The sequence below is a fragment of the Bactrocera tryoni genome, chromosome 5, assembly GCF_016617805.1.
Source record: "Bactrocera tryoni isolate S06 chromosome 5, CSIRO_BtryS06_freeze2, whole genome shotgun sequence".
Classification (NCBI taxonomy): domain Eukaryota; kingdom Metazoa; phylum Arthropoda; class Insecta; order Diptera; family Tephritidae; genus Bactrocera; species Bactrocera tryoni.
In genome coordinates this window covers 14683965-14695565 of record NC_052503.1, presented here as the reverse complement: position 1 = coordinate 14695565, position 11601 = coordinate 14683965, and the positions used below count along the sequence as shown (strand labels likewise).

The following is an 11601-nucleotide window of genomic DNA, read 5'->3' as shown; positions in this document are numbered from 1 at the left end:
GCGCCACTGTTCTACCTGCCTGTTATTCGCAGCAACAAAAGAAAAGGTTAACTTAATACTTTGATATCTTGTTTTATTCAGTGTCGCGCTTTTACCTGAAATTTCATTTTTAAACCTCACGATAGTTAATTTACTTTACTTAAGACTTCTGTAGAGCTTCAGTTTTCTATTGTTTTCCATGTCTCAAGATAATACACTTACACCATATGACTTTTTGACACTTTTTTAAGTCGGTTTTGTCACTGATAATCCTTTTTCTTGACCTTGATTTAATGACCACATTTTTGACATTAGTCAATCCGTATGTAACATAGAAATACGTTGGGGTATAAAAACGAAAATTGTGGAAGCAAAAGTCATCAGTCATCTTTTGGCTTCCACACAGACTATCACTGAAGAACTTAACTTCTTTCGTATACACTCAGCTCTTTAAACAGTTATTCACAATGGCTCAACCTTTTGAATCCTGCTTCTCGATTCGTAATTTGTTAGCGAACAGTGTGAACCCTGCGCTGACACCACCACGATCTGATATATCAATGTCACCGAACGAATCGATGTCATCTAACGAAGAGAACTGTGGAAGTCGGCCCAACTACACGTACAATGCTTTGATAACCATGGCAATCCGTAGCAGCCCTGATGGCAAACTAACATTGAATGCTATACAGAACTGGATCAGTGAAAACTTCCCCTACTACCGCAAAGATGAGCAGGGCTGGCAGAATCAGATAAGACAGACACTGAGCACGAACACTTGCTTCTGCAAAATTCCACGAGCTATAAATGATCCTGGGCGTGGAAATTATTGGGCACTTCAGGCCCAGCAGCCGGTAGTTGGCAGTGAGACGGTGGTTGGAGCGATGGTGAATGGTGTACCGCATCCTCAGCTTCCAAATGCGGTGTACTTTCCCACACCACAGGAAGTACAGGGAGCTCATCAGCAACATGCTTGGTACCAATATCACCTGCATGAGTCGCAGCTTTTAGAGCAGCAACTAATGGTCCTGCGGCAACAGCAGATTCATCAGCAATACGAGGAAGTGTATCAAAAATTTGTTTTCCACCAACAACAAATGGCGTTCCTAAACGCTCAGCAAATATCAGCTTAAGTATTGTTTTATCTATGCTGTCAGAAGAGAGATCAGTAATGGTTTTCGTAACACCAATAAAAAGCGCGTCTATTGCAGCGGTACGATGAAGTTCGCCAAAAACAAATTCCCTGATAATTTAAATCTTAAAATAGTTTGTGATATTAGTTTAAGAATTATTGAAGTTATAATAATATTTTAAGTTAATAAAATTTGGAAGAAAAAAAATTATAAACTTTACTTCTCTTATTAAAAACAGCCATGTTGGGAGAAGCTCGTATGTCTTCTTAGTAATTTATTGAACATCACTAGCTTCAGCTTTGGAGTTATATTCTGCGATAATTTTATTTGAACGTGATGTGGTTTTTGTAGCCTTATATTTGTTTACAAAACGTTTTGTGGATTTTCATTTAAAATCTTTGCCATAGTAAAATCTAAAGTCTAAAAATTTTGAAAGGAAGGAAACAGAGTTGAAATCTTGCAATTTCGATTAAGAGATTTGAAGTAGCGAACATTATATATTTAGATATTATAGACTGAATCGAATCGGAGGAGGAAAGGAAACACATAAATTTCTTTTATTACTTTCATAAGTTCACTCAAGAATTGCCATGCTTAATGTATGCAGCAGCTTCCAACATTCTTTATTTCAGAAACTATTTAAACAATACAATTCCAGTGGCCGCCGAGGTAATAGGACAACATTTAGTTTTACCTTCAAATGAGTTGAGGGTAATGCAATTTTCTGTTTGTAGATGTTCGAGTTCAATATAAAATTTTGTTTTCAAAGAATGAAATATCCTGAGGGAAGCCGGATGAATATTAGTTCACTAATTTTAAAGATAATGCTTTGGAAGCTTATGATTCTTCTGGTTTCCCACTCGTATTTTAGGCAGCTAATTTGTTCTAACTATTAAAATCGGTATATAAAGTCACTAGGAAAACAGAACAAAGTATCAAATGCTCATGAATTCATTTCGACAATAGTTTATACAATGTATGGCAAAGGAGTGTCAATTTAGTTCAGAGAATTTTCTTCCTCATTCAGTTATCGAATATTTCAAATAGATAATGAGAATTTTCATGATACACCCTGAAATTTATAGCTTGGCTATATCGTGACTCTCAAGCAGTTATTCCATTCACAACAGCGCGAAGTTTTTTGCGCAACTATTGAAAGTCTCACCCTAACGACGTATTCTAGAGATTTCAATCAAACACAATTTAGTTGAACGTTATCTTGTTCACCGTCACTTCAATCACCAATTCACTATGTACTAGCAGCAATAGCTTATCAAGCATGCTGTGGTTAAAAAATCGAATCCACCAGAAAAGTTGTTGTCACATAATTTCGTAAGTCTCATTTGTTTTTGGCTATAACCAGCCACATCTATAAGGCAAAAATAGTTCAGAAAACAATAGTGTTAGAGTGTTTGAATGATTTGAGGAATAGTAACAAAGCGATTGATGTGAATCAGGTACACTGTCGATGCTTAGCCAAAATATTTCTATGGAAATCGACGCTTTATAGCCTCTGCTTGACAGGTGCTTAACTTAATTTTTAATTGCTACATAAGTTTTGCTTCTCCTTGCAACCATTTTTCGTCTTATAGAGAATTATCATTTCACTTTGCCTTAGAACATCCAAATGTAAGAGAGGCATAGTTAAGTCAATGACCGTTGAATTTTGGTAGCAAAGTTTTCAAGACATTTGCGGCCCGTTTTAAGCCGTAACTGTCCTGCGACTTAATATCAATGCTGCTTATATAACTTTTCGAACACTCCGGAGCACAGTGTCTGTTTATTAGACGCTCAATAAAAGCATAGTTTATTATATAAGCGCTAGCTCACCTACTGTGGTCCTTGCGTAAGTATCTAATGCTGCAGGCTCTCATCTGCAAGCTTCGCAGGGATGTGTCGAGTAGTTTTCACAACCAACTTTTGACACTTAATTAAATTTTAAAAGGAGTGAATTATGCACAGATTATGCGTATTTGTTGTTGTTGTGTTTGTGAAAGCTAAAGGCAAATAAGCACTAGTTCTTTTTTTACTTGTACTAAGACTTTTAGTAGTGATTTACAGAGCTTAAGTCAATATGTCGCACTTTATTGAGATTCATAATTAACTGGACGTCGCTCATACCACATGGTGTACGGGCAGATAATTGCAGTGTGGGATTTACAATTTTAAGACTAGTTTTTGAACGAGTTTGTGATAATTAGTATGAATAACATGTAGGTATATTAGTATTGTAAACTATGTAGTAATAAATAAAAAGTCGCTCATACGCCGTGGTGGACTAAAATCTGACTTACGAAATGTACAATGTGGAGTTCAAACGCATTGTGATGATATTTTATCATATTATGAATTTTGAAATAAAACTTGTTTGGGGATTGATTTATGTGTTATGTAATCGAAGTGATGACATTTATGACCACTCCTTTAGAAGCAGACATTATCTGACAATTCTCCTTACTTAAATGTTCCAAGATCAGATAAAAGTAGCAATGCCAGAATGTTTCAGCCACCTTCATTCTCAATAGTCTTAAAAACCATACCTTATCTACATATATCAATTCGGTGCGGTAGCAATTACCCCCACTTTAGCATTATGGCAGCGATTAAATGAAAGACTAACCCTTTTCATATGTCGCAACAGCTTTCGCCATTAATAAGACAAACGGAAATAAGTCATTGTGAATAAGCAAGAAGGCAGGCATCGAAAAGACATTCACACGTGACATGTCAGTGTGAGAGAAAACGTTTTTATTATTATTTTTTCGGTAGTCCTGCACAGTTGCTGCATATGCCCTATGATACGTGAATCCTTAATCCATCTTTCTTTGTTTCAAAAATTACACATTCTGTCTGCCCGAAAATACAACAACCAACGACTCGTGTTATTGTCATTTTTGCCATATCTTCCTGCACATATTGATCTTTTTGATATATATTTTTTCATATTTTTTGTATTTTTTTTACATTTTTTTTGCTTTTTAATATTTTTTATACTCTTCAATCTTCTTTTTGTTATTCCCTTCTTCCCATTGATGCAACCTGCATAAACAACAACACGTAAAAAGGCGATTTGCGAAAAGTAAACTGTGGCTGGAAGCGCAAACAAAGCAAAGTGTAAATAGTAAAGCACGGAAGGCGACAGAATAAAGCAAGAAAAAATACGAAATTGATGGCGTCACACGTAAATCCATAGCGACATATCCGCAGAGAAATTCAACAAGAATAAAGTTAAAAAAAAAATCTGAAACAAAAAGCACAAAGTCTAGCAACAATACTAAAAAGACGAAAAGGAAATATTTTTTGTTTTCTTTTTGGTGAGGAAACTTTTTGCGACAAAATATTACACTGAACGAGTGAACAATGAACCCGTCATTGTGACACCCGACAGCACACGACGCGGAACGTGTGCTACGCGGCTGGTAATGACACATCTCTCAGCTTACGTGCAGACCATGCTGACCACCTGAACTGTAAGCTGCTAAATAGTGAAGCCGTTATTTGGAGGTCACACATATGTACACTTGCCCTGCTGTACTAAGCCCTTGCGTTGCTGTAACCGTTGAATCCGTTGCTGCAGCTGACAAAATGTCCACTGGCTTTGCTTGGTGCTGGTGATTTATATTTTTTGCTATTTTTAATATACCAGTACAGCAGACCAAGATGGAGTTACGTAAATAAAAATTTATAATAATAGCAACATATTTTATTTTATTTTATGGCAGTCCTTTGAAATGTCAACTCGAGAGTAGGAAGGGAATTTATTATTTAGACAAATAAATATAATATTTTTGTTTTTGTGTGAAGTGGTGGTGGTCGTTATTGTATATACATACGTACATATTATATAAGATATGAGCTCTTCTATGTGAAATTTGATTTAAATTGGTAGATTAAGATATAGCAGAGATTTTGTTGAATCTGTGAACCCTTGCAATGTCAAATTTTGTCTTCCCCTCCCTTCGTTAGCACATCTGTGTGAGCTCTAATAGAATGAATCCTGCATGGGACTACGTCAGCATATGTATTGCTAGATAGACAGTAGATTAAGTTTGCTAAGGCTAATAACTTCGGTTCTAGCTTTATAGCCTGTATATTTAATGGTATAAGATCGAATGTGATTTAATCTTAGTCTGGCAAAAGCGGGAGAAGGAAGTGGAGAAATATTTAACTATGCTTTGTAGCAAAAAACTCCGACATTACGCATCGGTAAAGATTCTAACTACACGGATGTCCATTCTACACTGATTGACAGGAATCCCTAGAACCTGGGAGAGACGAATGTTTGCACAGATAGCGGATTAAATCCGTCAAATTTTACGCGAGAAATCTTGTAGCCTCGAATTGCGGAAGACAGAGATTCTAGTCTGCTTACAGTAAGATAGTTCTGAACGATTTTGTTAAGATCAGGCACCCAGGGAAGTCTTTTTCTGAAGTAGCAATAACTCATGGGTTTAAAACCAAGAGTTCTCACGTACTTACTTCTTAAGTTAAAATTTTTAGCCAACAATCAACTTCAAAAAAATTGTGTTACGTAACCTTGCCTAGTATATAAATCATCTTTTTGGAGAAGTTTAAATCAAATCGAATAGTCTGAAAAACTCGGATGTTGGAGATAAAATAAGGAAGAAAGTTGCCACTTGCTTGAAATTTTAAGTCAATACAATAAATATGATAAAGAACGAAAACAAACTGAAGAGCATTAAGAAAGTCTAAGTTAAAAGTAATTATGAGAAAGGCTTGCCACCTGTTAGTAGTTTTTAACTTTTTAAAATTTAAAGAATTAGTAAAATTTCTATGACACAATAAAAAGTTTAATAAGGCTTACATTTGAACATACTTTAAATCATTCAAAACTTTTTTGAAAAAGCTTTGCCATCTGTGTGAAATTTTTGTTTTTAATAAATATTGAATTAAATTTTTTTTTATATACAGGTCTCGAAATGAAAAACTAGTTCAAGAATACCTACAGTTGAAAATATTATTGAGGTTGGTTGCCACCTATTTGAAAAATTTACTACATTGAATTGCAAAAATAAATGGAATTTTCAATATGGGCTTCAAATTAAGTAACACATATTTAAAAAAAACTTGCCACATATAATATAAAATATATAAATATACATATATGCATGCATTTGGAAGCGCCTTACCACCCTCCTGATTTTTAATTTAGCAAAATTTAAACAATTACTTAAAGTTAGATATCAAAATAAAAATGTAAGAGGCTTGCAGTCGAAAAAACTTCATAGAAGTGAAGATAATGTTTGATATAGGGTTGCCACTTGTTGAAAAATATTATTTTCATAAAAATTAGAATATACAAGTATTTTTTAAATTTAGGTCTTGCAGTGAAAACAGTTTAAGGACACCTACAGCTGAAAATGTGTTGAGTTGGGTTGCCACCTGTTTGAAAAGTTTTTCTATTGAATTGAAAATATACAAGAAATTTTTAATATGGACTTCAAATTAAGCATAATTTTCATATTATAAATTTGTAAAATAAAAAAAAAACTTTTGGAAAAGCCTTACCACTTGTTTATGATTTTCAATTTAATAAAATTTAAACAATTACTAAAATTTAAATCTCAAAATAAAAATGTTAAGAAGTTTTACAGTTAAAAATACTTCATAGAAATTAAGATAATGGTTGTAATAAGCTTGCCACAGGTTCCAAAATTGTATCTTAATAAAAATTAGAATACGTTTTTGAAATTCAGGTCTTCAAGTGACAACATGTTAGGAAAACTTACAGCTGAATTTTGCTAAATTAAATTGAACAAATATTAAAATTTTGGGCATAAAATTAAGCGAAAGATTTTTGTTTTAATGATATTCTCTGGTAAAGGGTTGCCAAGTGCTTACTTTCTCCAGCAATCCGAAATTGAACTTAACCTAGATATTTAGTTATTCTCGTACAAAAAGCACAGCAGTCATTAGCACTTTGTCTTTTGCTCAAATTTGCTTCATTTACATAGTCAAATGTAAAGCCAAAACTAGGTTCGTCCACCCAATCGAGTGTCTGTTGCCTTTTTGGCATTTTCTTAAAATCAAATCAAATGTGAAATCAATTGTGGGCGAGGGCACAAACCAGGTGTTACGCACGGCTTGACAAAGTTGGCCAAATACTATGCAATTGCTAATGCAGAATGTGCTGATTGAATATGAAAATGAATAGGACAACGATGAACAACCAAATGGCAGGCAACGGAGACACGAATATAAAGAGAAAATGTTTGAAAATTTGTATTCGATATCTGTCGCATGTGGACATGTGTATGTTTAACTACTGGCAGATGCGGCGATCATATTGCGTCGGACTGTTTTGATGGCAACGCATGCAAAAATAGATAGAAAAACAATATCTGCTAACTTGTGTTTCCAGAGCAGGGGCGTTGGTTGAGTTTCGAAGAGAGGCCGCTCGAAGGATAGATATTACCCTATGAAAAGTTGGCTTTTTCTAAAAACGCTTTTCAGTTTTTGAAGAGATAAATTATATAATTTATACGCTCTGTCTCAAACTGTCTCTTAATTTCTAGCGAGCCCGATTCAACCCGAGGTATTGATGGCTTGCTTCAATTTAGGATTTTGATCAAATGTAGTCAACGTTTAAGTATTGTTTCTGCGTTACGAGTACCAAGGATATGATCTGTAGTAGTCTAAAAGTAGAAGCGATAGCCAATTAAAACCCAGTATTCGAGAAATTATTGAGATAGCTTCCATACAGAGTGAACCATCAAAATCAAGTCTTTGTATGGAAACTTATCGTTTTTAAAGGCTATATAGCTTTAGTGGTATCGAAATTAATTTCTACTTTTGTTTTCCTTCATCTTGAGCTCCCTGTATCCAACATGCTCCACTCTCCGCCACTGGTCCATATGTGCATTAGCCAAATTTGTTTTCTCCCAAAGCAAAGCATTGCCCGAGCAACAGCTAACTCACTTACACTCACACATTCAAACATCCGTACTAGTATTTGTGTATGCATATTTGTCCACAAGAAAACCACACTTGCAATAAGTTTACACATACAGTTGACAAGTGCGACTGGAGGTGTAATTGAACTTACAAACTCACTGCTAAATATTCGTATTTCCAGAAACTACCTGAGTATTTTTAGAAAGCAAACAAAAAGCTTTGCTTTTCAATATTGTTTGCTGACAAGCAGTTTGCAATTTTCCTTCATAAAGAAAACTCAGAAAATTGCAAAAGAAAATTCGAAAAATTTGAAAAAATTTAAGTCATGATGTTGCTGCCGTTGGCTATTAGATGCTCCGAAATAGTGAAATATGGCAACAAAAGCTGGAGAAAGAGCAGCAATCAGCAGCCGGCAGCTGTCAAAGCAAACTTCAATTTTTCTATTACCAAACTCAAGCAAACATACATATTTATATATATGTATACAATATATGTATGTATGTATGTATAAAACTGTAGTATGCATGCATATAAACTAAAAAGCAGTAAATATACATGTTCAGCGTTGAGCGTGTGTGAGTAGTCCGCACTGACAGTCACTAAACTCAATTTTGTGCAAAACATTTTGCTTCGGTTACTTTCAATTTTCCAGCAAACTGCAAAAAAAAATCACCTATTTTGTACATCTGCAGGCGTGTATATGCATGCGTGTGTGTGTGTCCGCTGGGCAAATGACTTCAAGCTGCACGTAAACGAAGTTACGTGTGCAATTTTACGTTTGAGAAAACTTAAAAATTTCCTTACGTGGCTGCCGCTCAAATGCTGTCTGCCTCCATTTACTCGCTTGTAGCAAACACCCGTGTATGTGTACAAGTTTGTGTTGCATATGCCGATAGATAAATGTAAGTAAGTTAGATTTTTTCGTAGCAAAGTTGAAACAAATTTAATTTATGCTGCTTTGGCTGAAACAAATGCACTTACGAGCGTACGAATGGGCTCCAACGGAGCAGTGAAGCATTAAAAATAGAGAGTTGCCGTCACACAAATGCACAGTTAGAGTTTTATTATATCATATAACGATTTTGTACAAATTGTTCGGCTGCATATGCAACTGAAAAATTAGTAAAAACCAGAGGAAGCACCGAAGCTATAATATCTTTTAGAGCTTCAGATTTTTCTTACAATACCTCGATTTTGATCGGTTAGTTTTTATGGTAGCTGCATACTTGCTATAAAGACTTGATCTGAAAAATTTCTTCGAAGATTGCAATTTTGTCTAAGACAATAGTTCATACCAAATTCCTTGAAGATGTCTCGTTACATGAAAAAATCTTTCCATAAAAGTGCTTGATTCTGTTCTTTCAGTTTGTATGGCTGCTATTTGCTACAATGATCTAACTAACGTGAGCAAACTTTCATATCGATACCATATCAAAAACTGAGGTTATAGTAGTTCGTACATAAACGGATGGACAGACGGGCATGTCCAAGTCGACTCAGCTAGTATTTTATAGGATATCCAATGTTTGCTTCTTCTTTTTCTTATGGCAAACTTAGTGTAGCCTGCTCAGGGTAAAAAAAATGCCGTTATGTTGCACGAACAATAATTGAGTGAGTCAAATTCTAATATTCTGGAACAACATAAGCCAGAGAAGAAAAAGTTTAAGTCATTTAGGCATAGACTCTCAATTATTTCTTCACTCTCGGGAACACCTGGTCTTATTATACAATAATTTTATATGTAAGTATATATTTCTTTACAGCGATCATTCCTGGAGGTAAAAAATAGTAAAATTAGTTCATCAAACACCGCCTACAAGACTCTATCGAGTACTTAATGCATATGAAAACCCAACAAAGTATAACAAATTATTGAATCTTGTTAGTGTTTGTTGACTATAATTGTGGAAGTTTGCCATCCGACCCGAAATATATTTGCCGACATTGAAGCTTTCGAGAGTACCACATTTGTTTACTTCTAAGGCTGACATGTTTGAGTTTCAAATACGGGCAAAACTTGCAACCAGGTCAGTGAGGATTTAGAAGGACCTTTGCGAACCGTCTGATACTAAGCGAGGTTCCTTACAGGTTAATATTGGTATTTGACGATGTTTGGTATTATTAGCATCAACCGTTATCGTCGTCTTTTCCATATTTGGTAAAAAAATTAAATAGACTTCTAACATATAAAAGCATTCATAAAATTTTCTAAGAAAAACCGCTTGATCTCGAATATCGCATAAACTGAATCATTGGGTGAATGAGGGAACCTTTTTGACTACGGGAGCGACGAAAGCCTTTTACATTAAAAAGTTCAAGCGGAGAAAGCCTTCGCTCTACAAAATTTTACGAAGCAAAGGTATGACTGTAGGATCAAGGTATAAATACAATCAAGTAAAAGCCAGATTTTGTTGAAAGTCAGGTCGAGTGGGGAGGAATTCTTTGATGAAAATTTTTTTCAAAGTTTGAGTGTTCGTTTAAGAATCATATGTACAATAATATTATACAATGTATTGTCCATCTGAAATTCTAATATTTTCACATCTTTTTGACAATTTGCGAATTCCATTACAAAAGAACTTGGCGATTAAGGATGAAAAAATCCAAGTTTTGTTCTAATATGAACCCTATTCCAGTGAGGGCATACTGCATCGATCGGAACAAATGGTAGTGAGGAGACGTAAGGTCTGTTTTTAATCGGTCTTGCAACTTGAGGTTGAGCGTTGTCAATTTTTCGGCAAAAGCTCGCTTCAATTTGGTGACTTCTTACCAGTTTCAATCAGTTTTAGAAGCTCATAATACTTCACACCATACATACTATGCATTACCTTAGCGCCGTGGATATTCGGTGCTGTCGTTTACTTGCCTGTTTGGACAAGTTTCGCCCATAAATTTTTGCGTGCAGTGCTGTCATAATGGATCCAATTTTAATCGCCAGTCACAATGTCATATAAATACGACTATTTTTTGTCAAGAACCATTTACAGCTTTCCAAATCTTTCGTCCTTCAATTTCTCTAGACTTCAGTTCATATAGCACCAAGTTTTTTTTTTTGAATATATCTGGCCTTTTCTAAACATTTGAAAATAGCTGCACGAGTGACTCCCACAGATACTAGGAACTCTTCTTATCTTTTAGGAACAATCTTCACCAAGTGATGCGTCCAGTTCCCCACCTTCTGTCCCGCAACGTTCAAGCCACTTTCGACATTTTCGTTCAGCTAAAGCATGTTCACCATAAAATTTTAACATAATTTGGTAGAACGATTTTCGGCTGAGCACATTTTAAGGTAAAAATCAGAACGTTTCAAAAACTTGATATAGAGTATCGCTCATAAAGTCGTCAAGAACTAATCTATTTGAAAGACGACTAATTATCATTGTAACGAGTATCCTCTAGAGAGTATATTCAGTGCTCAGTAAGTATATTGAGAGCACAATTCAAACAGTATAAGAGTTACTTTGAAGAATTCTCTGCCAGCTCAGCAGAACAAAATTGAGGTCGGTTAGGTATTGGAAATTAAAAAAAGGAGTGAGTCTTTCTCTCGCAGAATCAGGGTGCAGTTATTACCTGA

General features: G+C 35.0%; 1 protein-coding gene across 1 annotated transcript; it reads left to right on the top strand.

Moving 5' to 3' along the window:
- Positions 1-446: 446 nt before the first annotated feature.
- LOC120776989 (forkhead box protein D1-like) lies at positions 447-1112 on the top strand. Its single transcript, XM_040108088.1, has one exon. The coding sequence runs from the start codon at positions 447-449 to the stop codon at positions 1110-1112; it is 666 nt and encodes a 221-aa protein (XP_039964022.1).
- The last annotated feature ends 10489 nt before the right edge of the window (positions 1113-11601 follow it).

Coding starts and splice junctions, on each gene's coding strand:
- LOC120776989 (XM_040108088.1), top strand. CDS start 447: ATGGCTCAACCTTTTGAATCCTGCTTCTCGATTCGTAATTTGTTAGCG.